This window comes from Lepisma saccharinum, chromosome 1 (assembly GCF_977018435.1).
Source record: "Lepisma saccharinum chromosome 1, izLepSacc3.1, whole genome shotgun sequence".
Classification (NCBI taxonomy): Eukaryota; Metazoa; Arthropoda; class Insecta; order Zygentoma; family Lepismatidae; genus Lepisma; species Lepisma saccharinum.
Genome location: NC_139229.1, coordinates 95,051,366 through 95,079,215, shown reverse-complemented (window position 1 = coordinate 95,079,215; position 27,850 = coordinate 95,051,366). Strand labels below are relative to the sequence as shown.

At 39.8% G+C, this 27,850-nt stretch overlaps 1 protein-coding gene across 1 annotated transcript in view; it reads right to left on the bottom strand.

The window, feature by feature from the left end:
• LOC145998384 (NFX1-type zinc finger-containing protein 1-like) overlaps positions 1-27,468 on the bottom strand; it is a 61,571-nt gene extending 34,103 nt beyond the window's left edge. The window contains exons 1-4 of the mRNA XM_083134791.1: positions 27,320-27,468; positions 12,312-15,534; positions 4,969-5,052; positions 910-1,181 (exon numbers count right to left, since the gene is read on the bottom strand). Coding sequence (XP_082990917.1) covers positions 910-1,181; positions 4,969-5,052; positions 12,312-15,513 — 3,558 coding nt within the window. The 5' untranslated portion in view covers positions 15,514-15,534; positions 27,320-27,468. The remainder of the gene's footprint in view (positions 1-909; positions 1,182-4,968; positions 5,053-12,311; positions 15,535-27,319) is intronic.
• Between the last annotated feature and the right edge of the window lie 382 nt (positions 27,469-27,850).

Here is a 27,850-nt window from a genome sequence, read left to right as displayed (position 1 = left end):
AAATTATATATCCACAACACAAACCCATCTCTACTTGTTTTGAGTGAATTGCCCCCCCCCCCCCCCACAAAAAAAACATCTGTTGACTCTACGTTGGCACCATGGTCAAAATCAACAATGCTATTTACATAGCCCAGTTGACCCAACATTCAGCCAACCACTTTTGGTTACTTGGGTTTATCTGATTCTGTAGCTGTCCAGGTATAAAAATAAAAACCCAATACAATAAATTAGACTAAAAATCAGATGTTTCGTAAGTTCACCATATTGTCAAGAGAATGGAGGAAAATAAATAACAAGAAAACAGGTTAAACAAGATAACAGGTTAAAAAACACAGTCTGAAGTTGCCTACAGGTTGCTACAATGTTATACAATGTTACCAGGTCTAACATGGCTGCTTTCACTTTTGGTTTATATGGCTAATCATTGGTAGCTATGAATAAAAAATGTTGCCACATTGTTTTTATTCAGGGTATTGAGTGTTGGCAATGCTGGTGCTTATGTGAATGACATATGTATAATTAAACTCCAACAGGTAAAATCCCATTAAGGGTGAAGGTAGCTTATCGTGACATATGGTCAGTACATGGAAGTCTACTTCTTCGTTTTACGTAGTATATTCCTACTTTGATTAAAATTTATACGTCGTTGTTGTTGAGTTGAGTTGGTGTTTAAAGTCCACTTTATGCACAATAAGGCTAATCCCATCGTCAATGTATTGTGGTTTTCGAGACCAATCACCAGCCACTCCCAAATTGTCCTCGTGGGTCAACACTGAAATTTTGGAACTGACTCAGTTTTCAACCCACGACCGCTTACACCTAAGAGTGCTACATCAGAGCTCATGTGAGTATTAGATATTAAAAACAATTTATCATTCACTGAGGAAAATTTTAGTTCACACTTACATTTGCTTCTGGATAGTTGTGAGTTATGAAGAACAGATTCTTCGTTACTCCGACTATATTGTTGAACTCAAGCACTGAAGGATGATTTTCCAGATTTGGGTATATGGCTGGAACAATAAGCTGTGCGACTTCTGGTCTCATTCGATGTTGAACCTTCAGTTGGGCAAAAGCCATGCCATTCTTAATCATCCTCTCAAACAGGGAAACATCAAAGTTGAAGTTCTTCGCCAAATTGTACACAGCTGTCGATGGTTTCAGTTGTTGGTGGTCTCCTGCACAAAGGAATCACAAAGGAGAAATTATTAGGGATCGACTGAAATGTTTTTTTTATTGATACTGATAAAATACAGGGTGTGACATAAAATAGTCTTTTTTAAAATGCAACAAAACTAATACTACGTTTTATGAAACAAAAATACAAAGACATCAACTACACCCTTACATATTGCCATTTGCAAAATATGCAGTCACTGTCATGTTTAGAAAATTACGCTCTGCAGGTGACCACAATTTTGTCTGATACTCAGACAATCTGCAATAGAAATGATCCATGGAACATTCCAACATTTGAGTAGGAATGTTTCTGATTCAATGCACTTCCCATAGCTTCAAAATTCTTCACCCACATTCTGATTGCACACGGTGATGAAACAAGATCATGTTTGATAAAAATAAATATTGATAAAAATTCAGTGGTGAATTCTGAAAACTTAACCTCGTTTATAGCAACATTTATTATTTTAAAAAAAGTAAAGTGCTCCTGTGTGCTTTGCACCATGCCATTAAGGTGTATAGGGGCTATGGAGTTAGGGCACCCCACTTTATTATTATTACAGAAGGTGGGAGTGATGTGATCAGCGCCAGGCCCCTGGCTGTCTTTACACCCCAGAGTTTCTTATGGTGAGTGGGCACCGGAGCTGCTTGAACAGGTGGAAAAAAAATCCCATTCTCCCCCCTCCCCTTGGGATCGAACCTAGGTTTCTCGCATAGTAGTCACATGCCCTACCGACGTTACTGCATCTTACAATTAATATTTATTGTACATATTTATTATATATTAATTAAATTTATAGAAATAAATGCAAGCATGCACCTGCAAGTAAAACAAAAACCGTAGTCCGGCAACTTCAAATTTTCCGGCATACTCTCTCTACATATGAAAAAAGTTGGTCCGGCAAACCAGATAACATGGGAGACTGCACCACTGAAAGTAACATCGATATTCTTATACCACAGTGGCTACAGATCCATTGACACAGCCAGCTCCACTCGAGTGATCCATCTCTGAAAATGGCATATATTGGTGATGAAAATGACTATCAGTAAGTGTTACCAAAACCATTACAAAACACAAACGAAAAAAAATTATGCCACACCCTACATACATGCTGCGGTGGCTCAGTCGGTAACGCGTCTGACTACCATGCTAAAGGTTCCGGGATCGATCCCCGGCCGGTTCAAATCCGGGAACTTTTCTAACGGTGGAAGCGGCCCCGGCACCCACCCAGCGTCGAATAACATGGGTACCTGGGGGAAACCCTGGGGGGTAAAGGCGGTCAGGGGCGTGATGCTGATCACATCACCCCTACTCACGACCGGATCAAGAAAGTGTGGTGCGTTACCCCCACACCCCCTATACGCCTTCATGGCATGGTGCTATACACAGGGCAACACTTTACTTTTTTACCTACATACTTCTCATTTAGAGACCTATAATAAACAGTGAATATTTCATGAAGAACCCAAGGAAGACATTTGAAATAAAATTTTGGATTTTCATAAAGAGCATGCAGCTTTACATCAAAATTATAAAAACTAATCAACACCAAAATTATATAAAACATTCCATCTATCTACAGAGAGGTTATTTTAGTCGTTTACCGCAACAGCAACCTTCATGCAACAGGTCCCGGCAAATTGTGTTACAGGAAGTCCGTAACAGAAACAACTTTTTTTTTTAAATGTTTCCACTTTTCACAATTACAGTTACAATCATGGGCGTCCGGAAGGGGGGGGCAAGGGGGGCCGTGCCCCCCCCTGGAAAATGAAAGTCAACCAAAAATTATGTATTTCGCACATATAATTTCATTTTAGCCACAATAATATGTGTTAATTATTGCATGAACAACCTAAATTCAAATTTAAGCAATTTTTTTTTTTAGGGAACAACACTATTTTTGGAGAAAATGTGCCTTGTTTGCCCCCCCTGGAAAAAAAATACCTTCCTTGGCCCTCCCTGAGAAAAATCCTGCGGACGTCCATGGTTACAATTACAATTGAAATAAGCACGTACCTTGTCGCAAGGATGCTGGAAGAGGTTTTCTCCCAAATACAAATATTTCTGGCACCTTATTTCTGACATCTAATCTTAGATTAGACATCGCTACTTTATCCTCAGTTGACAGAAAGGGAAGACAGCATCCCGGCGCATAAAGCAAACCGAAAGTATAAAATGATATTTAAAAGTAATAATAATGATCACTAAAATCCTGTGTTATAAGAGATGTTGAAAATGACCTCCTTCAACAGCAAAACAACACGTTTCTTAGGTTCAAGAGATCCTGTCTCTCGTAATTGCCTGACCACTTTTCTGCAAGAGTTAGTTTTCATTTAGTGCCATTCTATTTCTCTTTTTTGTTTTTGTATCACTTAACATTGAAAATATTCTTTCCGTTTCCACGTTAGAATGTGGCAATGTTAGCACTATTTTCTAGAGTGGAAATGTTTTCAAAAAAGAACTTGCCTTGAAAGTTCTTGGTAACTGATAACATGTTCCAAAATTCTGATTGAGATTTGTTAGTTAGTTCTTTTTTCTCCTCCTCGCTAAAGTATCCAGATAAACTAATCTATTCATTCCAAACCAAGAACAAAGAAAGTGCAACTGACTGGCGAGTAAGCTTTGCACCCTTGCACAATAAAATGTTATTTCCCAAGATTGAAAAAAGTCCATATGTTTTCCTTCATTTGGCAAATGTGTCCCTACATGGGCGAAAGATAGTGAAAAGTCCCTATGCGTCCCTAAATGTCCCTACGGTTGGCATCACTGCCGACAGGTGCAGTATGAAGAGCCCTCTCGCGGCTGACAACTCCCCCGATAAGTTTCTGGCGCTCTCGCGACAACTGAGGATAAAGTAGCGATGTCTAATCTAAGATTAGATGTCAGAAATAAGGTGCCAGAAATATTTGTATTTGGGAGGGCACCTTTTCCAGCATCTTTGCGACAAGGTAAGTGCTTATTTCAATTGTAATTGTAACTGTAATTGTGTAAAGTGGAAACATTACAAAACAAGCTGTTTCTGTTACGGACTTCCTGTAACGCAATTTTCTATATTATTACAATGTATTGGTATAATATGATATGAGGTGTATTCTTTATTGTACGTAGTTATATAAGATGTTCTACAACACATTGTATTAAAGCTTTTCTTGCTACCATTTTCCTTAATAATTGTGTACAAGTAATATTAATGTTATGCTTAAATGCTACTATAATGCTATACAAAGCTTTCAGCTGTGTTCATCATTTCAAATAAAGCATTATCAATAACAATCATAATATAAAACAACAAAATATGGATAGTAGGAAATTGCATTAAGTCATCTGCAATTTTGACAACATACTCACAAATTGCCTCAATTTACATATCATTCCTGAAACCTGTATCTTTAAATACATTTTTTTGATAAATGTTGATGTACTGCTGGTCAACGTAAGAACAGAGAATTCATCCCTGGTTATGCTACTTTATATTAAGTTTAAATATTTTTTAAATAGAAATTTAAGTGAAAAATGTAGGTTCGACCAGGACTCGAAACTCGTTCTCTGGCATACTGTAGTATTGTTCTACAAACTGAGCTACCAAATCAGTCCTGGTTTTGCCAGATTTTTCGCTCATGCTGTTCTTCCTGTTTGAAATTGGTTTTGTCATTACATCCGTAGCATCACCCAAATTTTTTGCTTAAATTTCTACATAGTACATATCCTTTGTATACCAAATTGCAAAGTAAATATTTTCTTAGAGAATTTTGAACAAGCATGATAATACTGATGATACATACCTATTAGTATCAAATGTTGACAGTTTGATGTTAGAGAGACAAGAATATGTGACTCTAATACTTCAGCAGCTTCTTCAACAATTACTTGAAAAAAAATTAAAGCATAAATAGCATACAAATTACTCATTAATAATAGAACAAAGAAAAGAAAAATATATGAATACACAAGATAACAAATAAATTAAGTTAATTCATGTGTATTCACAAATTAACTTTCTATTTTAAGAGGCGTATTCTCATTTTGTAATAAACTGCTGAATTGAGGATGAGATTCAAACTATTTTACTGTTATGCCATTGTGTTTGTGAGAATAAAAATAAATGTTGGTTGTATTTTGAGAATCAATTTTTTTACCTTAAATAGACAAATTCTTACTCGTACAACAAAATATGTTTTCAAATGTATGATTTGTATGATATACAAATTGGAAAAAAAGTATCTTTCGGTGCATCCTATAATACAGTTTGCTACATTTTTGTGGATTTATTTAGCCAACTTGAGCAAGTTAATTTCATCCCAAGTAACCAGAATAGTTGGGCCAACTAGAGTTAGTACACGGGAGAGGTTGGGTTTACATTGGTTGGAAAATTCCAGTTGGGTCTTACGTTGGGCCAAAGGTTGTTGGCAACTCTTGCCCAACCATGGAAAAATGAGTCAAATTCAGTTTTAAAAACTACTTTCCTCTGTTAAGACAACTTTCAAGAGTATGCTGTAAATTCTAGAGTGTAAAATAAATGACATGTAAATGTGTTTCATTTCGAATATTTCAGTCACAGCACATATTGGAAATATAATATTTTGTTAACTATGTGGGGGCAGAGCCCCCCAAAAAAAATTTTGCTTAAGAGGATCTAATGTATTATATTGCTTCTCTTGTAAAGTTTACTCTGAATTGTGCCATATAAACTTAACTTTAAATACACATTAAAATTTTCTAGACCATCAACTTTGGGGGACTGAGACCGCTAAACCATCAACTTTGGGGAGGCTATGACCAGAGACAGCAAAACACATGACTTATTACTATATACTAAGTATGTAATTATAAGTCTTGTTAAAATTTTTAATAAAAAGAGTTTCAAAAGACGATGTGCATGAACTAGGATAGTGGATGGGACGTTCGGGCTACAAATGGCTCTCACATGACATTCAGAACAAGATCATTCATATGTTAGGGAGATCTGTTTTGTGCTCCGTGGTAGCAGATATTAAAAGTCGGGAAAATTTTGCTATTATGGTTGACGAAACTTGTGACATATCCATCCGTGGACAATTAATATTCTGCATTCCAACTGTGAATAAAAAAATTGATAATTTTGAGGAATTCATGGGCTTCTATTAGGGGTGTGCGGGATGGGATCGGGACAGGAAATGTTCGAAATTTCCCGAAGCTCTGAAAATCTCGAATTCTACACGTCATTTTCACTTTAAGTGATATCTGGATTAAAAGCTAACAATTTACGATAAGTTCCAGAAATTGACAATGCAGAAAACGTCGAGAAATAACGACATTTTAAAATGAGCATTCAGTATTTCCCGACTGCTCGGGATCCCGAAAAGTTGGGAAATCATTTCCTGAAGTCGGGATCGGGACGGGATATTTTTTTCTCGATCCTGTTCCTGACGTTTCGGGATCCTGCATACCCCTAGCTTTTATGAGATTCCGAACACTGAGGCGAAAAGTTAAAAAAGAAAGAGAGTGAGTCATTCATTAATTTATTTCAGTGATCAGGGCCCCCCCAATAATTTTGACAAGTCGACGCCCCTGATCAGCTGCCATGGATGCAATATTTGGTCGTTTTAATATTTTAACAAATGATGGGATGCTACCAGACGTCCCGATACCCAATTTAAATTCATTATACGAATCATTGCTAATATGTAGGCCTACATCATTTCATTTATAAATATATTATTTTATAAATATAGAATTATTGTGGCTGTTCAATGATACTGGTAAAAGAAAATTAAAGGAAATTTGAAAATATGACAATTTGCAAAATACAGTACTATTCTAATACTTCCTAGAATTGAGTGTAAACAAGAAACACCAAACTGTACTCTGTGTGACAGCCTTGGTCTGTAAGCGCTTGCGTTGCTGCTTCTTTGCCTGGTTGGGAAAGGGGGGGGGGGGGGGGGGCTGTGGGGAGTTTTAATTTTTTCCCAACTCTGCAATTGTATGTCCAGCGGCACCATTACCATAGCGTCATTGTCACATCTAATACTCCACTAGTATTTTGAATCTTCCCCCCCTAAAAGAATTTTAAAATCCTGAGGATGGGCCTAGTTAGCTTGCAAAAGTTCACACACTGCGCCACTTGTTTCGATAACAACCTCGAACTTTTGAGTGAACCAAGCTGGTTTGACCACAGATATTATGTATATGTGTCTATCTGTGGTACGACGTTCGTGGGGTCCTCCCTGCCTGTTGTCATGTGTATTGAGGACAGCATTGCCAACCTCCTGATAAGAAGAATTGCTGCTTCAACTCTTAAATTATATAAAATGCAACTAATTATGTAGTTTTAAGTTCAATTTATGCAGCTATTTTGGAGTTGTGGAACTTGGGTTATCCATTATTTACTACAGTTAAGCAACATTAAGAATTACGCCCATCAAATCAATTACAATGTATAGCGTGCTTGAAAAAGTAGGAGAAAATTCGACGATTGGGAACGGCTGTCTGTATGTTTTATTTGTGACCTCCAACTTTCTACCGATTTCCTTTCATAAAATGTTCATTTCCTATTTGGGAAGTATAAAGAAAAGATTAAAACAAGAGGATGGACCTGGATGTGATTGTAAAACCTTGTCCTTTAGTCGGCACACTTTCTCTTGTTTGGAACAAGCCCGCTAGAGAAGTATAAATGAGATAAAATATATATTTCCTCAAAGTATCTTCCTTTCAATTAAATTTATCTGTCTCCAAAAGATGCGTGTTTAGAGCACTTTGCCAAACACAGGGTACCGGATGCCAGCAAAGTTCAAATTATGCTAGGTTTAGAACAATAATCCAGGGTTGGCATCACTGAATGTAGGAATACCTCAAAGATTCCTCACTGGCCATTTAACCAAGCAAGCCCGTCCCCCTATCTTCCACACCCCTTGCCCATCCCGCTGTAGGTGAAAGATCGAGGTTCCTCAGCAGCAGGAACAACTGTAGTCTTTGGGTAGCAGATGGAGCAAGCCATGAGCAAGCGAGTGACAGCGAACACTAGCAAACCTAGTAAAATGTATGCATATTGCACCCAGAATTTAAAAAAGGTGCATTAAACTCCTAAAAAAGTAGAAAACTGGAAATAAGTGTAAATGAACTGTAGGAAGTTCCTCACTTCCTACGTGGAAGAATCACCCCTGATAAGGGATAGAATGAGAAAGACGCCTCCCACCAACCACCCCTTGGAAAGGTACATTACTGCCATCATTTCCACAACCTCTGACAGCTCATTCTTAAATGACCTCCACAACCAACCAAACCTCAACCCCTCCCAACAGAAAGCTCTCCGAGATTTCCGCAACAACCATAACATCAAAATCCTCCCAGCTGACAAGGGGTCCACCACGGTGGTCTGGAAACCTCAAGATTACCTGGCGGAAGCTACTCACCAGCTGCCTGACCCCTCCACCTACAAACCCACCACAGTTGACCTATCCTCCGCACACCTCAACAAAATCCAGGACCTTCATCTGCGCACACGGCCCCCTGAAGGCCTGACAGCGCCTACCACAGCCATGTTAGTTCCTGACAATCCCAGCACCCCCACCTTCTATCTACTGCCCAAAAATTCACAAACCTGGCAACCCTGGTAGACCCATTGTGTCCAGCTATAACTCACCCACAGAAAGAATCTCAGCCTTTGTTGACTCCCATCTCGAGCCTCTTGTGAAAGCTCTGCCCTCCTACCTCCCTGACACCAACCACTTCCTCCAGAAAATCAGCACCATTCCACCATTGCCCCCAAACACCATCGATGTCACCTCCCTCTACACCAACATACCCCATTCCCATGGCCTCCCCTCCATAGAATTCTACCTCAATAGCAGACCCAAACCTCACAACCCCAGCACCAACTTCCTGACCCACCTAGCTCACCTTGTCCTCACATGTAACAACTTCACCTTTGAAAACGAACATTTCCTACAGATCTGAGGTACAGCCATGGGTACCAGAATGGCCCCAACCTATGCAAACCTCTTCATGGGCAAACTTGAGCAAGAGTTCCTGGACACCCAACCCCTCAAACCCCTCCTCTGCCTCCGCTTCATCGACGACATTTTCATGCTCTGGACACATGGAGAACCATCCTTATCAGCTTTCCTGGACCAACTTAACCACTTCTGTTCCATAAGGTTCACATGGACCCACACCCCCAACCAGATCACCTTCCTGGATGTGAACGTGCACATCGAGGGAGGACATCTGAAAACCTCTATCCACATAAAACCCACCAATCACATGCAGTACTTACACTTCTCCAGCTCCCACCCGATCCACACCAAAAAAGCCATTCCATTCTCTCTGGCCCTCAGGGGACACCACCTGAACACTTCACCCACCTCCCAGCAGAATTATAACCTCCGCCTACACCAAGCCCTGGTCAACCGCGGATATCCCTTCAGCCTGGTCACAAAACAAATATCGTGAGCTGTCTCACACACCACCACCACCAATAAACCTGCTGCCACCAACCCACCTGTTTTCATCATCATCCCCACCTCAACAAAATCAGACACACACTACACTCTCTTCTTCCCATTCTGCACAGTAATCCTGAAACCAAAAACATCTTGCCCAAAAAACCCAGAGTGGTTTTCAAATGGCCCCCCAACCTCCAAAACATCCTGGTCCACAACACTCCTTCACCACACATCCAACACCCCCCACCCCTGCCCATAAATGCAACCGCCCCAGGTGCAAGACCTACCCCATCCTCATCACCTCTCACACCCTCCAGGTGCACACGGCCACTGGCAAATTTACCCTCCATCCCAAAGGGACCTGCCATGCCTCAAACCTTATCTACATCCTCACCTGCAACATCTGTGGTGATTTTTACCTGGGGGAAACATCAACGGCCCTCAACCTCCGCATCAATAACCACCGCTCCTCCATCCACAACCTGGACTTCACTGTCGCCATCCACACCAACCACCACAACATCAGTTTCAACAACTGCTTCCGGGTAGCGATTATCCATCTCCTACCCCAACCAGCCAACACCTCTGTTCGATGGGAGAGGGCCTATATATCAGCCATGAGTGCAACCACTCCACCTGGCCTGAACAAGGCCACCCAGTAATGCCCATCCCTCACCCACATTCCCTCCCGCCCTCCCTCCCAGCTCATCCCACACACTCACAGTTTACGATGAGCCTGGTGACGAAACAGTGTTTTTTCGTTCTACGCACCGCTTCTTCTTCGATGGGGACCTGGCAACTCTGCAGGGCCCCAACTTCCGGTTCCGTCTCTTTCTCCTCTCACCGATGATGCTATGAAGTTAGTGAAAATTTTGAATTTTTCTACTGTCCAGTGAGTGTTTCCTTTTACCTTCTTTGATTTATATATATATATATATATATATATATAATTGGATAAAAGGAAGGAGGGCCACAAGGGCTAAATAAAAAGTAAAAGAGGAGAGAGGAAACACTCACCGGACAAAGAAAACATTCAAATTTTCGTGATGGTATGTCACATCTTCAGGAGTAGAGAGATGTTGTAGAACTAAGTGACTAGAGGGAAGAGTAAGCATGACCTGCAGTGTTGCCAGGTCCTGAAGGAAAAAAAAGTGTTGACAATACCACAAAAAAAAAGGTTCTTTCGCCTGGCTTGTTGAAAACTGCGAGTGGTGGGGGGGGGGGGAATTGGATGGGAAAAGGTGGTGGCGAGGGAGACGATAGGGGATGAGGGGCATTACTGGGTGGCTTTCTTGGTGTGGAATGGATGGGAGCTGGAGAAGTGTAGGTATTGCAAAATCAGACACACTCTACGTTCCCTCCTTCCCATCCTGCACAGTGATCCTGACACCAGAAATATCTTCCCCGACAATCCCAGAGTTGTCTTCAAACGCCCTCCCAATCTCCAAAACCTCCTGGTCCACCACAATCCACCTACTCACAATCAACTCGCACCTGCCCACAAATGCAACCACCCAAGGTGCAAAATCTGCCCCATATTTGTCACTTCCCGCACCCTCCAGATCCACACTGCCACCGGCAAATTCACCTCTACCCCAAAGGAACCTGCAACAGCTCTAACCTAATTTATATCCCCACGTGCAACATCTGTGGGAGCTTCTACCTGGGGGAAACATCCACAGCCCTGAACCTCCGCATCAACAACCACCGCTCCTCTACCCAAAACCTGGACTTTGCTGTTGCCATTCACACCAATCACCACAATATTCCTTTTAATGACTGCTTCCAGGTAGCGATCGTCCACTCCTTGCCCCAATCCACCAACACCTCAATACGTAGAAGATGGGAGAGGGCCTACATATCGACCATGAATGCAACCACACCTCCAGGCCTGAACAAGGCCACCCACCCAGTAACGCCCCTCATCCCCTATCCTCACCCTCACCACCACCTTTTCCCAACCAACCCCCCCCCCCCCACCACTCACAGTTTTCGACAAGCCAGGTGAAAAAACCATATATTTTTTTTTTTTTGTGGTACTGTCAACACTTTTTTTTCCTTCAGTACCTGGCAAGACTGCAGGTCATGCTTACTCTTCCCTCTAGTCACTTAGTTCTACAACGTCTCTCTACTCCTGAAGATGTGACATACCATCACGAAAATTTGAATTTTTTCTTTGTCCGGTGAGTGTTTCCTCTCTCCTCTTTCACTTTTTATATATATATATATATAGTGCAGACTAAATTCCATGAAAGGTGGAAAACTAAGCAAACTCTTGAAAGTGTGGTACCCTGAAAACCATGATACCATATGAATGAGAAAGTTCTGTAAATTGTTTTTATTTTGCACAAATAATTGGTACTAAAATTTATATTTAGCCTCACAATAAATTATATAAATCACAATACAAGCCTATCTATACTTTAGTTTTCAGTACGTTAACCAACGTAAAAATCACATGTTGGGCTAACGTAAAAAAACACATGGTGGGACAACATTGGAACTATGGCCAACATTACCATTCCCCAACGGCATTTTCTTACATTTGGCCACCCACTTTTGGTTACTTGGGATGTCACATATACATAATGTGTACACTACAACTGCATTGCATGCAGAGGTAATAAAGGTGCTAAATGAATTAATATGTTAAACTGCTCAATTTATTTAAAGCTCTATGTTTATCTAATAAGATATAAACTTACCAACTTTTGGCTTCAATGCTTGCAACAGAGTCTGCAATTTGGCAGCTCCTGTGGTTGTCATTCCAACAACGCTGCTGCATTGAAGGATTTCAAGATCACCCATGTGCTGAAGTTCAATGTACTGCTTCCAGTCATTCTGATACTCTTGTTCCACTTCTATCAACTTTTCCTCGAGAACTTTTTTTAGCCTGAAAATCCAGTATGAGTAGAGCTCCCATCTCTCATCAAGTGGAAATTTCCATGGATTATTATGAAACCCAAGTCTTCTTATGGCATTTTCACTCACATGGTGCCTCTGAGCAAGCTTTTGTCTTAAATATCTCTCCCATTGAAAATACATGTTCAATTCTTCCTGTGCAGAACGTAAATGCATTTCATGGGTTACAGGTTGCTTAAATGATTTCTCTATTGTAGACCTCAATCCTTCTATCTTGTATGTTAGTTCCTCAAAGGTTAAATCAAATGTCACAGTCGAGCCAAGCAACATTGCAGAAGATTTCTCAACTGCGACATCATCTAGATTAAATAGTGCATCTTCTACTTCCCTGTCCATTTCAACCTCATCTTTTTCCACAACTACGGGATCATTCTCTCTGACCGGTACAGATTCTTCATATGTACTTTCGAACTCTGTGATACTATCATATTCAAAGTCATCAGCACTGCCCAACCAATCTACAAGACTTGAAGTATATGTTTCAGAATCTGCATCATCATATGCACTCAAGAAGTGGTCATAAAGCTCGTCAGATATTATTCCAAACTGATGTAAGGTTTCCGCTGAAACAATTCCCACATCATCTGCAAGAGCCTTTAAACTTTTCTGTGTACTTGTAATTTCTTCAACATGTATTTCTAATTGCCCGTGTATAAACTTCCTAACGAAGTAGTGATCTCTAGACATATTTGTTGTTCCTCTTCTAACCTCTTTCAAATTGTATTTCTTCAAGGCATCATTATGAGACTGGCCCCCTACACGAACTAAACTTTGTGTGAAATTACTTATTCCCTCTAGGAATTGATCTAAAGCATGGTTTGTGTAACACACAACTAAGAGTGGACTATTTCTTATCACATTACTCAGAAGAACTTCTGCAATTTTCAGTCCTAAGTATGTCTTTCCAGTACCCGGCGGGCCTTGTATAATTGCAAATTCTTTAGTGAGGGCTGACTGAAAGGCAGAATATTGTGAAATGTCAAGCTGTAGCTCTGCTGCACTCGGCCACTCATCAAGATTCAAGATTGGAACACTGTGACCATCTACTCTGTATACTGGATGTGGAATTCTTTTCTCTACAACTCTGAGACGATCTAATCTATATTCTAAATGTGTCCATTTCTTCAAATACAAAGGAGGTTCTACTTCAGAATTTACAGAAATGATGTACCGTTCCATGGGAAAATCAGTAGAAGTCATCCTTTGCAGAGCCCTTAAAACATGCCGGTAAGGTTCAAAGTAAACATCTGATTCGAACATAACATACTCACCATATAAAGATTTTGTGTCTGTTGGTCTACAAAATTCAATCAGAATTTCTCCTCTGTTAAGAAATTCTGTATCTCTTGCAAGCACTGTTCCGAAGATAATAGTCTGGAAGTCGTTATTTGTGAACAACAGCAATGACCCATAGATAAGCCTCTTTGAGTATTCCCATTGTACATGCTTTAGTCTCTGTTGTGCGTCAAACAAGACAGTGTGTCCTACTTTATCTTGAAAAGCCCTTGGTCCTAGAAATATGACATGCCTGTAAATCCTGAGGCTAGTGATGGGTCGATATCTTGAATTCCTAACAGAAGATATCTGTTCTGTATACTCGCGTATTCCATCTCTTAAAGGACCCACAAAATCTTCACGAAGTAAACGGAATTGGACGTCTAAATAATGTTCAACATCTGCATAGGCACCTTTGACTATGTTAGGTCTTACGAAAGCAGGTTCCTTGGATAAAACATCCTCTCGTGAAGGAAATATATCAATTTCTCTAAAGTTATTTGGTGGAGTACAATGATCCACTTGATACTTCTTTTCACATTTTTTCCTGCTTTCTTTAATTTTCTTCACATTTGAGTGCAACTCTAAGAATTGTGTTTTTACATCATCACTTATAACCGCAGAGTGGAATTCTTGTATTCCATTTATTGACATGACAGAGCTAACAATAATATCTTCCAGTTTGTCGCTAGCTGTATGTGGAAGGTGAGTTATTACATTTTCACAAAATTTCAGTATGTTGTTAAAAGTTATATCTCTGCTACTTACCCTTTTCAATGGTAGATCAAGGACAAACTTCTTCAACTGTCCTAAAAACTCATCGCACAAGGTGCATGAAAGAATAGCAACCTTGTTCTCATTAAATTCTGTACCACATGCCTTTGCTAAAACTCTCAAAATAAGTATCATGACGTCTGAACTTATGTTTGATTTTAACAAATCATCAAAGCCAGAGTACTCATTTGCCAACACAAAAATGATTTGTGAGGCACTTTGCAGACTTAGTTCTTCTAAACGTTTGTAACCTAGCCTTCGTTTTGTGATAGGCTTTCTTTCCACGACATTTGATTTTTGGTTCAAATGTTCGTTTACGTTGCTATTTCTTCTGTATCCAATATTGCTTCCTTCATGTTCATGTTTCGGGATACAACTGTCAGCACCACTGGATTCTTCATGCCCACTAAAAGAGGGTTTTCGTTCCCTTGCATATTTGCTCTCATCTCTGCTTCTGTTGAAGTATCTTCCATCAGTGAATGTAGGTTTGGTGTCTTCTTCACTGTTCTTTTTTCTCCAGTTATTATGTTGATCAGATTGAGCTTTACTTGTATTAAAATATCTGTTTGTTGCAATCTGTTCCTCATCAGCTTTCTTGCATCTCCAATTAGAATCAGTATCTGCTTGACTTCTACTTCTGACAGAGCTTTCTTTTGTCCTTTCTGAATCTTCGTCATTTTTTACTCTGGAGTAGTTCTTTAAAATATTATTTAATTCTAGTTCCCTCTTGGGTGGATCATTTTCTACTCCAGCTCTGTTGCCCAACTGTCCTGATGTCTGTTCATCTTCCTCTTCTGAGGTTACATCTTCTTCCCCTTCGGTAGATGCATCTTTCCTCTCACAAGGTGCATTTTTTTGCTCTTCATAAGTAGGTCCAGTAGTTTCATTCAGAGCTTGCCACAGTCTGTCCGACAGACTTTTCCCATCCTGTGCCATCTTACTTCAATTTCTTCATTCCTGGAATATATATATATATATATATATATTATCAAATTACTATGATTACAAGATTATTCAATCTTAGTCTTAGTACAGCCAAAATACATACCAGATGGCCACAATAAAAGTTGCGGTACTCCGACACCTCTGGAGACCGTTCGAAGCAACACATTGCTGTTAAACTTGGTACAGAGGCGATGGAGATCATAGGTAATGAATGGGGACAAAAAAAAGTTCAAATATTCACCACCAGATGAAAATGTGACTCTGAAATCTAATACACAGTGAACAATATCCTAGGAAACGCCTGCAACCATTGATCACACTGTCTTATGTTTCCAAAGGGTCGGTCACATTGACAGGGCACATATTGAACACTGCTGTACAGACTAAACTCAAATTATTGGTTGTTGTTACTTCAGCATCACATTTCCACCTGGTGGTGAAAATTTGAATTATTTCTTTCATCAGCATTCGCTTCGCCATGGTCTCCGTAGCCTCTATACCAAGTTTCAGTGCAATCTGTTGCTTTGAATGGGCTCCTGAGGGCTTTGATGAGGGCAACTTTAACTGTGGTCACCTGGAATATAAAGATATTGATGATATAGAATTTTGGACAAGCACATGTAGGATTTTAACTAAATAATTTTGAAACCAAATGTAATTTTAACCTTCAATCTGCATAATTCTTGTAATCAAGGGTTACTGAGATAAATCTCCAATTGAGGCACAGTGGTTCTGATCACATTCTAAACAGTAGGTAAAGTCCCAAATGGCCTATCTGAGCATAAAGTGGATTTAACACAAGATAAATTTTTAGGTAATAGCCAGATTTTTCCCATTTGCAGCTAATCTGTTTTCAGTTTTAGGGTCACCGTGCACTAGGCCAGTGTTCTTAACCACTGAGCCCTGGTATATTTCATGTTTGGCAACAAGTCTACATATAATAAAAACCATTACTCTACGATTTAGCCATAATTTATTTATTAATATTTAATTTCAAGGTTTCATATTAATTCATGTATAAAATTTTAAAAATTAGAAAGGTATTTACGAGTAAAATTGTTGGCACTGTCTTTATATATATGCATATATAAGAAACCTATCCACTCAAAATAGCTAGCTTTTTTTGCCACTACTGCTATGAATTAACAGGTAAAAACGATATGCAAGGGATAAAAGTTGCTAGCTTTGTACAAGGTGGTTATAATTAAAGTGACGGTGTTCAGAGTGGTACAGCACGGGCTGTAATGAGAGTAGCAGTCTGAAACTTCGTAGATATGCTAATGAAGCAATGCGCTCGCGAATTATGCAAAAAAAAAAAAAAAAAAATAGTTCCAATTCTCGCCACCAGGGTAAAAAATGGCGCTGTAAGCAGTCAAAACGTGGTATAGTTACAGGAAAAAGGCACGAAAGATCAAACACATGAGAACAATGGCTCTGGCATGTTTATTAGGAACTATGGTTACAAGAACTGTTCAATATGGCCTCCCAATTCAGCAACATGCTGCATTCGTAACACGGCATGGTCGACGGTTGCTCGCAGCATGTCTGGTGAAATCTGAGCGACATGTCGTTGTATGCTAGCCTTCAGATCAGGCAGAGACCGGACATGTCCCTGATAGACACGATCTTTTAAATATCCCCACAGCCAGAAGTCCCATGGATTAAGGTCGGGGGATCTGGAAGGCCAATCATCTGGAAACTGCCTAGAGATGATGCGGTCATTAGTGAAGGTTTCTCGCAGCAAATCTTTCACGTGGCGAGCGACATGTGGTGTTGCCCCATCTTGCATGAAAATGGTGGTGTGTTCACAGTTCCGTTCTTGCAAAGCTGGAATCACGTGTTGCACAAGGAGGTCCCTATAACGTGCAGATGTCACTGTACACCTAACAGGCCCTCGAGGTGTCATCTCCTCAAAGAAAAACGGACCAAGAATGAAGGAGCTAGCGAACCCACACCATGCAGTCACGTAAACTGAGTGCAATGGTTGTTCCTGCACAACATGTGGACGAGTGGAACCCCATATGCGACAGTTCTGAGTATTCACTGTACCGACCAGAGTAAAATGCGCCTCGTCAGTCCACAGAATATTCCCCGGCCACATGTCATCCACTTCCATGCGTGCCAAAAACCGATGGGCAAACTCACGGCGTTGTGGAATATCTTGGGGTTTCAATTGGTGCACAATTTGAATCTTGTAGGGATACCAGTGTAAAATGCACCGCAATACCTTGCGAACTGTTGACCAGGGGAGTGACAATTCACGTGCCACAGCTCTAGCACTGGTTGCAGAAGTTGAGGCATGTGCTGCACGGTCAGCTACAGCTACAGCAACTTCGTCCACAACTTCCACGGGGATGGGCCGCCTTCCTCTCCCTGGTGCAACACCCAATTCACCTGTTTCCTCGAATTTCTTCATCATCTTCTTCAGCCCATTAATTGACATGGGCCCTCTTCTCAGCCCTTTCTGTTGGCGATATTTCCGCAGTGCAGCGTTACTATTGCTCCCATTCTGGTAAAACAACTTCACTAGCAGTGCACGGTCTTTCTTCGCAATAGCCATTGCTTTTTACACGGGAAAAATCAAACTTTTAATGTTCGGCGAACATTCACATCACTAAAGGAAAAAAAGCAACAAGCGTCACCAACAACAACCAGGGAGCTCACACAATGGTTAGGCAATGTCACCGACTTTGACGTCAGAGTTACGGAAAATTCCACGTTTTGAATGCTTACAGCGCCATTTTTTACCCTGGTGGCGAGAATTGGAACTTTTTTTTTTTTTTTTTTTTGCATAATTCGTGAGCGCATTGCTTCATTATCATATCTACGAAGTTTCAGACTGCTACTCTCATTACAGCCCGTGCTGTACCACTCTGAACACCGTCACTTTAATTATAACCACCTGGTACATCCAACCTCTATGGTGAAGTGGTTAGCAAAGGATACTACGATGCCAAGGGTCTTGGGTGGGATCGAATCTCAGCCTGGGCATGGGTGTTCTTTGTGAGTGTTCCTTCATCAATTTCATCATCATTCTTTGCCGTTTCCTGGCTCTGCCTGGATCGGCATAGAAGTCAAGCTTCACCATTTTTTCCTGGTCTTCCACCACTGCTCTCTTTCAATGGTGTTCCAATCTTGTGATCTCCTCCTAACAGAGTAGTTCATGTATAACCGTAGTTTGTCTGTGGTAACGGGCCCTCAAATATGGATCGTGAAGTAAAAGATGCAGCGTAATTGAAACATAGTCATCATGCACACGTCAAAGTGTAGTTTAGTCTATCTTACCAATACATAGTGAAATGTGAAAATGAAACAGATGATTATGGGCTGAAACTACCAGGATGGATTTTTACACATATATAAAGGGTGTCCCACGAACGGCGCAACTGGGAATTAAGAGTGGCGTTACTTTGTAACCGAAACCTGTACATACATAAGTCATACACCAAATGTTAGTCCTGTCCAAGTAGATATTTTTAAACATAGAAACAACAAACGGGGTGCAGTGTTGTTCATGCAGTGTTGCGAAATGTAAGTGAAAGTGTAAATTTATTTTTCCACAAAGCATGGAAAATTGCATGTCAAACATTCGTACAGAAATTTGGACGTCAATTTCCACCTTGGGTAGGTGGACTATTTCGCCATCTATAGTTCAGAGAAGAAAACCGATCGTTTTCGCGTATAGCTAATCCTGAAATGCCTCGTAAAGGCGTACCGGTCCAAATGGGTGTTTTAAAAAAATTATGAGGTACAATGGCAACACTGTTGATGTTTGAAGGCAACAAAAGGTGTGTTTAGTGATGGTCTATGGAAATTCTGGAAACAGGAAAAAAAGAAAATGAAAATTATGGTGAAAAAAGTGTTACTTACCTACTCCTGGCAACCATGCAATGCCCGTAACAGGCAGTGTAGCTTTACAAAAGATGTAGAAAATGACAACCATTTTCCCTGAGGCATTCATCAACACGTTTTATCATGTTGGAAGCAACTTTATGCAAGGTTGATTGGTTTATATTGTTAATGGCTGTGCAAATGTTTATTTTTAGATCATCAAGTGTTCTTGGGTTATTAATGTAAACTGTTTGTTTCAAATAACCCCACAGAAAAAAATCTGGAGACGTCAGATCCGGGGAGCGACTGGGCCATAAGTTTTTGCTTATAATGTGATCGCCAAAAAAACACTGCCAACATGTCTAAAGTTGCATTAGACGTGTGACATGTTGCGGAGTCTTGTTGAAACCAACAATCACGTTCATCACGTTCCAACAGAGAAATAAACTGTGTGATAAGGTCACGATAAACTATTCTGTCAACTTTTGTGTTGAAAAAGAATGGACCGATTATTTTTCTCCGCGAAATCGCGCACCACACACCAATCTTTTGTGGATGAAGTCATTGTTCATGTAACAAATGGGGATTGTTACTAGACCAGTGTCGAGAATTTTGACTGTTGACATATCCATTTAAGTGGAACCATGCTTCATCCGTGAAAAAAACCTTATCCAAAATATTCACACCATTGTCTCTAATAAAATTTCTAAACCACTGGCAGTATCTTACACGTGCACCTTTGTCTGCTTCCTTCAGTTCTTGCACAGCCTGTACCTTATATGCATGTAGGTGCAATTGCTTTAATGCTCGGTTAGTTGTTGTTTTTGATACACCTGACTGTGCAGCAAGTTTACGAACAGATTTCCTGGGAGATTGTGATATTCTCTGCTCCACATCCTGCAGCACACCTTATGTCAAAACTGGTGGTTGTCTGTGGGAGGGTTTGTCATTAACTGATCCTGTTTCACGAAATCTGGAAACAAGTCAATATATCGTCGAATTTTCTGGAACACTGTTATTCGGATATTTCTCGCGAAACACATTTTTTACACTAGCGTACGATTTTGAACAAAAATAATGTTCCACAATGAACACCCTCTCTCCCAAAGAGTATTCATTTCACAGAACAATTCTAATCTTCCCCTATGAACAATGCGAAATGCACGGCTCAAACAGTTCTGAGTACACAACTAACTGATTCTTTTGTTCTCGTTCGGTGGGCGCTCTTATCGCATTTCATGGTTGCCAGGAGTAGGTAAGTAACACTTTTTTCACCATAATTTTCATTTTCTTTTTTTCCCGTTTCCAGTATTTCCATGTCATAGACCATCACTAAACACACCTTTTGTTGTCTTCAAACATCAACAGTGTTGCCACTGTACCTCATATTTTTTGAAAACACCCATTTGGACCGGTACGCCTTTACGAGGCATTTCAGGATTGGCTATACGCGAAAACGATCGGTTTTCTTCTCTGAACTATAGATGGCGAAATAGTCCACCTACCCAAGGTGGAAATTGACGTCCACATTTCTGTACGAATGTTTGACATGCAATTTTCCATGCTTTGTGGAAAAATAAATTTACACTTTCACTTACATTTCGCAACACTGCATGAACAACACTGCACCTCGTTTGTTGTTTCTATGTTTAAAAATATCTACTTGGACAGGGCTAACATTTGGTGTATGACTTATGTATGTACATGTTTCGGTTACAAAGTAACGCCACTCTTAATTCCCAGTTGCGCCGTTCGTGGGACACACTGTATTTCTAAGATTATTGTCACATTGAAATGATATATTTTATACATTCGAGCGTGGGAGACTCAAATGAGTATGATCGAGTGAAAGTGGTCCCATGCAGTACTCTAGAATGTACCTAGGTATACAAAAAAGCTTTGTAACCTGCTTCCTCAATTTGATTCATTATATCCAGTTTTCGCTGTTGATCTCGTTGCAAGTTCATTCTCATATTTGCAAATATTGTCAGCAGAATTTCAGCATGGGTGTGGGTTTGCTTTTGGTGATGACGCTGATGTTTAAGTAAATTGTTCATGTTATTGGAACCTGAACTGCTTCACACAACCGTTTCATTTGAAAATAGGGCCTACCGAATGGCGTAGTGAAAACTGGATGCAAAGCTAACAGTAGAGTGTGCAACCACCTATTATTTCCATTGGTCTCAATTAAAATGTCTAACACATTCTTTTCTTTATTACACCCGGTATAGTCTCAATCTGGTCTACCACCAGATATAATCCCTCCCTCCTCTTCAAAACTTTTCAATCTCAAGCCCTGGACGAAGAGTGTCTTGAGCTCTGAATATGAGCACCATGTGTGACACAACAAACATCGAAACAATAATCCATATCTTTCTGCACTCACTTCAAATGGTCTACAGTTATGGACTCCACAGCCAAAACAATTAAAGACGTTCAACCCATTGAGATTTGCATGTAGAAGTGGGATGTAAATGGTGTCCTTTATGTACTCCCATAGATAAAAAAACAAGTACTCTCTCCCACGCTACCTAGCTGCTGAAAGGAAACGGAATAAGTTCTGTGGATTCACTCCCTTCAAGTCAACTGAAGTGCAGATTTGGTCAACTATTAAGTATGATTTTTAAACATATATTATTAATACAAATTGCAGATATAACACACATGAAATTTACTGGGATAACACACAACACAAAATTTGTTGTGAACAAAGCAAAAGTATTAGACTATAAATATTTTTAGGCAGATTTAGTTCGAAAGAAACTGAGGCTGGAATGAGTTGCGGTCATGTGTTTCATATGCTGAAGATCTACAATGAATGCCGAGGGTTCCCTTTCCTGAAGTGCCATGAAATATCAGTGGCGAGGCATCCGGTCATCGAGATATGTGATGACAAAGAAAAGTAATAAAAATATTACATTTTAAATATTTTAGAGAAGAACCAAAAAAGAAGTCAGAACATTCCCATATTTGTGTGAAATTAGTTAAATCGCCGCATGAAACAGCTAGGAATAGGCAAGGGATTCACCAACTTTAGCACATCGAAAGAGACGCTATGTTTTCTTTTGAGTGCAATGCTGTCACCCGTGAACTGCTTGAAACTTGATGTACAGTGTTTAGCGAAAGCTCTGCACTATGTTCTGTAGTGTTTGCCATGCTTCAGCTGATCTTGGCAGTCACAGCATGCGAAGCCAGGTATGGCTTAGCACCTGAACAAAGATACAGAAGTTTTCTTTTTTTAACAACCTGTCATGCAGCTTGGCATTTTTCAACATTGCTGAACTTATCGTATTTAAACTTCCACAAAATTCAAATCATATTCGGATAGAAACATTTTCCCTGCAAATCTGTTTGCTGACTTGCAAATACAGTTTATCCAAATGTATTTTTATTACAAGCCTTAGAAATGAACTGATTGTGTTTTATGGAACTGCAATAGTCCAGGATAAATTGCCATGTAAATTGGTAGCATTTATAATAAAATAAAATTTAGACAACGCTTTTAATTTTTTAAGTTTCCGTTTAGCTAAATTATTTTGCACATGTACCAGATACAACAGTACCAGTTGAGAGCAGTGGTCGAATTGGAAATAAATTACTGCTGCTATGCTCGTGTGCACAGACCTGTCTTTTAATACAATCCTTTTTTTTGCGTGTGATTTCTTAAATAATACATCAATTCACATTCTCTCTCTTATATCACAACAACACTGCAGAAGTTCCTAAAACAATATGAGTCACGGACGTGTCATGTTTTAGTAAATAGGTAATGATAAGCAAATAAATAAATAAATACACTAATTAGAAAGTTTATTAAGTAAATTTTTAAAAATTTACTGCCAGTATGCTTTTTGGCATCTTAATTTACTACCGGTATGCCATACCAGCTCATACCGGCCCAATTCGATCACTGCAACACAGGAGAATAGCGGATGTGCAGTTTCGCCTTATTATCCATTGACCTCTTGGAGTTATAAAAGAAAATAAAGAAATGTACGAGTTGCAGATTTCACAAATTCGCCACAAAAACAGGGAGCCTAAAGTTTCTGTACAAGTAAGGTAAGGCATATTAACTTAATTAGGCCTATTTTACTTTGTAATTCATATATGTCAATTTGTTATATTTATTTACAGGAGAAATGCAAACTAATCAGATTTCATAATTCTCATCGTATGGAACAGTTTAATTCTCTTTTTTGGTCGTTTTAATTTCTATGGTATTGTAGTAAGCTTTTAAATTTGAAAAGGCAATGACCTTGCCGTTTATTCCACACAATTATTGCAAACCCCCTCCCCTTTCCTATTGAAAGATCAACCATGACATTCGACAAATCTTGGGATGACTACGTAAAAATGTATATGCCAAGGGTGAGCAACGAGGGCATGCAACTCGTGGCTTTTACAACAGCCCTTAAAAGAAGATATAAGACTATGTAAGAATAGTTTGAATGAAACTGTAAAAATAAATTGACCACATAAACAGTTAATAAATTAGCTTGTGTTCTACTTTGTAAGGGTATAACTCATTCCCTTCACTCCATGGAAATACCTAACCACCCATGGGTGTACTCAAAAAAGATTTTCAATAACCCTGTATATTTCATTCAAGTCACAGTAATTTCCGACAAATTACAATTAAGACTGACCATGACGGAGTTGTTAGCACAAACACAGTGCACTACGTCAGGGTTCCTGGCAGGCGCGGTTGATCTTATAGCGCACAGGATCAGTGAACCCACAGTAATATAAGGCATTTACCTCGAGAATGGACAATAAACAATGTATTTACCTTTTGACAATTTTTCGCTAAAATTTCTGCACAAGAAGTTATGTATTTGTGTCCGTAACATGGCAAATTCTTTTGCTGAGAAAGAGAAACCGCGAATCGGCCGCCCTCGTGCAGACCCTCAGCTGAACCCCCTCAGGAGAGCTCATGCCATACTGAAGGTTCGGGCAGCAGGGCAGAAGCTCAGGGTAGCTATATGGGCAAAATATATGGCAAAGAATACTGAGGAACCTCGATCTCCAACCAACGGTCATGCACAGTTCGTGCTCTCTCAGAAGCAGCAGCAGAAGCCAGAAGACACTGTCCTCGCTGCGAGTGACGCCCAGCTGGTTTCTCCCTTCCAGTGTTGCCCTGTGAGGTTCAAGCTTGAAGCGCATTCGTTACATATTCTATCTTCTCTGTTGAATAATTTTTGTTCCGAACTTCTTGGCATAAATGCAAAATTGTGGCAGAGAAGGATGAGTAGAAATGAAAGAAAGCTGGAATTAGACACGATGAATTAAAATAAAATAAATACATTACTAAAAGAACTGGTGCATGCTTTCAGACTTTTTTCTTAAAGATGGAAACACTTCGGATATGTGAAAGTAAAAGAATGGCACGATCTTAGACAAGAAAGGAAGACGTGACAAACCATGTCGGTGTCAATGTTTCAAGGTTGTAATTTTCGAAGTGCTTGGATAGTTGTTGCAAAGTATTGATGCTCCAAAGGATGGACTATGTTACGTCATTTGATGCAGTGTAGGTGTTGCTGTCTGCGCAGGTAAAAAATGACCGCTAAAATGCATACAATTAACGGAAACATACCTTCTCGTCTGTTGAAAGAAAATTAGAGATAAAGCATGTGCTGGTCGACCAACTCCAAATTTGAAGAAAAAAAAAGCTGTAGCGTTCCAATGAAAGGGTCTCAGGTTTCTAGTACGTACATGCCATTGGTTGCCATTTCCCTTTAATAATTGTAGGACCATTGTGATTAGTCATTTTATAATTTATGGACTTCCGGAAGGGGAAAAGGGGCCACACCCACCTGGAAAAATTAATCTCAACGTAAAACTATTTATTACACACATATAATTTCATTTCAGTCATAGTAATTTATGATGATTATTATAAAGACGTTGCAGGGACTGAAGGATTGTTTTTGAGAGAACAGCACTATTACAAGGAAAAATGTACCTCGTTTGTCCCCCATGGAAAAAAATGATCTTGCTTCCCATCCCTGGAACAAATCCTGAGGACGTCCATGACGTCCATAAAACCCGAAATTTCTTTCATAGATGCACAATTAATTTGTACTTAGTTTTAGCCCTAAATTTATACGCACACCTCTGCTATGAACCCTCATTCTATGAAAAAAAAAAAAAAATGTACCAATCTTTTAAGCCCCCTTCCCTTTGTTTCCAGAAGAAAGTCTATTTGCGGAAACTGAATATGTGTCATATGACATCGGTGAACCCCCAGGAAAATAATGCACGAGCTGTGCCTGGTTCCTGGGTTAGAATCCTGGTGTGGGTATGTTCTTTGCGTCTCTTCATCAATTTCATCATATCATCACTCATCCTCATCGTCACGATTAGCTAAAAACATAGGCACAGGGGGCAATTGCCCAGCCCTAATCATGGATGTCAACAGATTTTTCCACAGAGGGACAAGCTTTTTCCATGGGGTATATTACCTCGATAATAGTGTTGCCCCTTCAAAAAACACCACTTGAATTTGAAATTACCACATTAATGTAAATTACTATGACTGAAATCAAATGATGTGTGAAATATATACTTTTAGGTTGACATTCAATTTCTAAGGGGGAGGTGTGGCCATCCTTGCTCCTCCTTCCAGATGTCTATGCCCATACATTATTAAATTTTCATCTTAGAAATTTAGTGTAGAGGAATCATATCGGAATTATTTAACGATATATTATACTCTTAAAAGAAAATAAAGTATTTTCAAGCCAATTAAACTTCAAAGCAACTTTGAGGGAAGGGGGTGCAGTGGTGCAACCACAGGGGGACAATGGTAATTGCCCCTCCCCAACCTTGGACAGAAATCAATTCTAGGAGGCCAAGCGGTAAAACATTTAGGTAAAAGAAAGCAAGACTATAGTAGAGTCTAAGAGTAGCAGGACACAAGGATACTCAAGATGGAATTAGTTTTCATGCCTCTCTTGTATTATTTCTTCCAGACAGCCAAGAACACCTGCAGGGGGCACAACGGGGAATTGCCTCCTCAATATCAAATTTCATACAAATAAAAATACATTTCAGAAAAATTTCTTGCTCGCTTCACTCGCAATGTCTGCTTTTCTTACAGTATTGCCAAGTTCAGAGCCATAGCTAGGGGGCGGCAGCATTTGGCACTGGGTGCCGAACGATCTAAATGAAAAAAAAATGTGAAAGAGAATGCCAAGGTGCTCCATGATTTTTTTCCTGCCATATTATATCAATATTGTCTACAGTTTGCAAAAATATGGATCTAAAAATTCTCTTGTTCGCTTCGCTCTCAATTTTATTGTTTTCTGTAATGCATTTTAAGTTACCAGAGACAGAAGTTATATATATATATAAAGTCCCATGACATTTTTGGGAAATCGGTGACTAATAACAAAATAAATGGTACTAGAGTACAGAAGAGACAAAATTACCACTTTTCCACATGACCTCCATCAATTTTCAAACAAGTGTCAAAACAAAAGTAACAGTTTTCCATATAACCTCCACAAAATTAACGCTTTTCCATACGACTTCCAGTGCGCGTGCCAAAGGGGGGTTGGTGGGGGTCATAACACTCTTTTGGCCCAGTATTCCTTAAAAAAAAAAAAAAGGACGTAAAATGCAAGGAAACATGGAAAATGCCACTCAGAGGAACTGCACACGCATATGGCCAAAAGTGGAAGAAAAGCCAGGCTAAGTAAGAATTAAACTAAGACTGGTAGGATAACTTCGAACTAAAACAGTATTTTTCGGAGCTGTCGCCCCTTCCTTCCTCCCCGTAATCCTACTACAACTAATGAAAACTTCCACGTATCTGAAATCGTATAGAGGGTAGAGGTCTGTGCATACACACGCAGATTTCTTTTTCACGGCGGAGTTGCGAGTTGTAGACAACATTACAATACTGCAAATATTGACTACACTACATACTTATGTGCTGCGTTAGACGTAACAAACATTGTGGTACCTTAGTCCTTTTCCCCATTTCCAGGTATTAAATATGTCTCACTGTTTCTAGACACTTCACTTTAAGCAATCATTTACTGCTCACTCTTCAAATGCACCAAATAGCCGGTTCGTAAACACTGCGTAATGCACTTCCTCCTTCGATCCTTCCCCGCCTACAAGGACAAGTGTTGCCTCATACACTTACTTTTTGTGTCTGACATCACGAAATTTCCCACAAATATCCCCATGAACGTAGAAACAAACGTTTATGGGAAGCTATATAAAAATGCTGCATTCACAACCTAGTCCATTAATTTTAGTGCCTCGATGGCCCAGCCAGTGAAGCAGGGAGTTTATTGATTGATTAAAGTAGGTTATTTTACGTCGCTCTTCTGCCAATTTTAGCTTATCGCTACGATGAGGATGAGTGATGATATTATGAAATTGATGAAGGGACACTCATAAAGAGCACCATGCCCTGGCCGGGGTTCGAACACTGGATCCCTAGCGTCGTAGCGCTGTGCTAACCACTCCGCCAAGGAGGACGGTG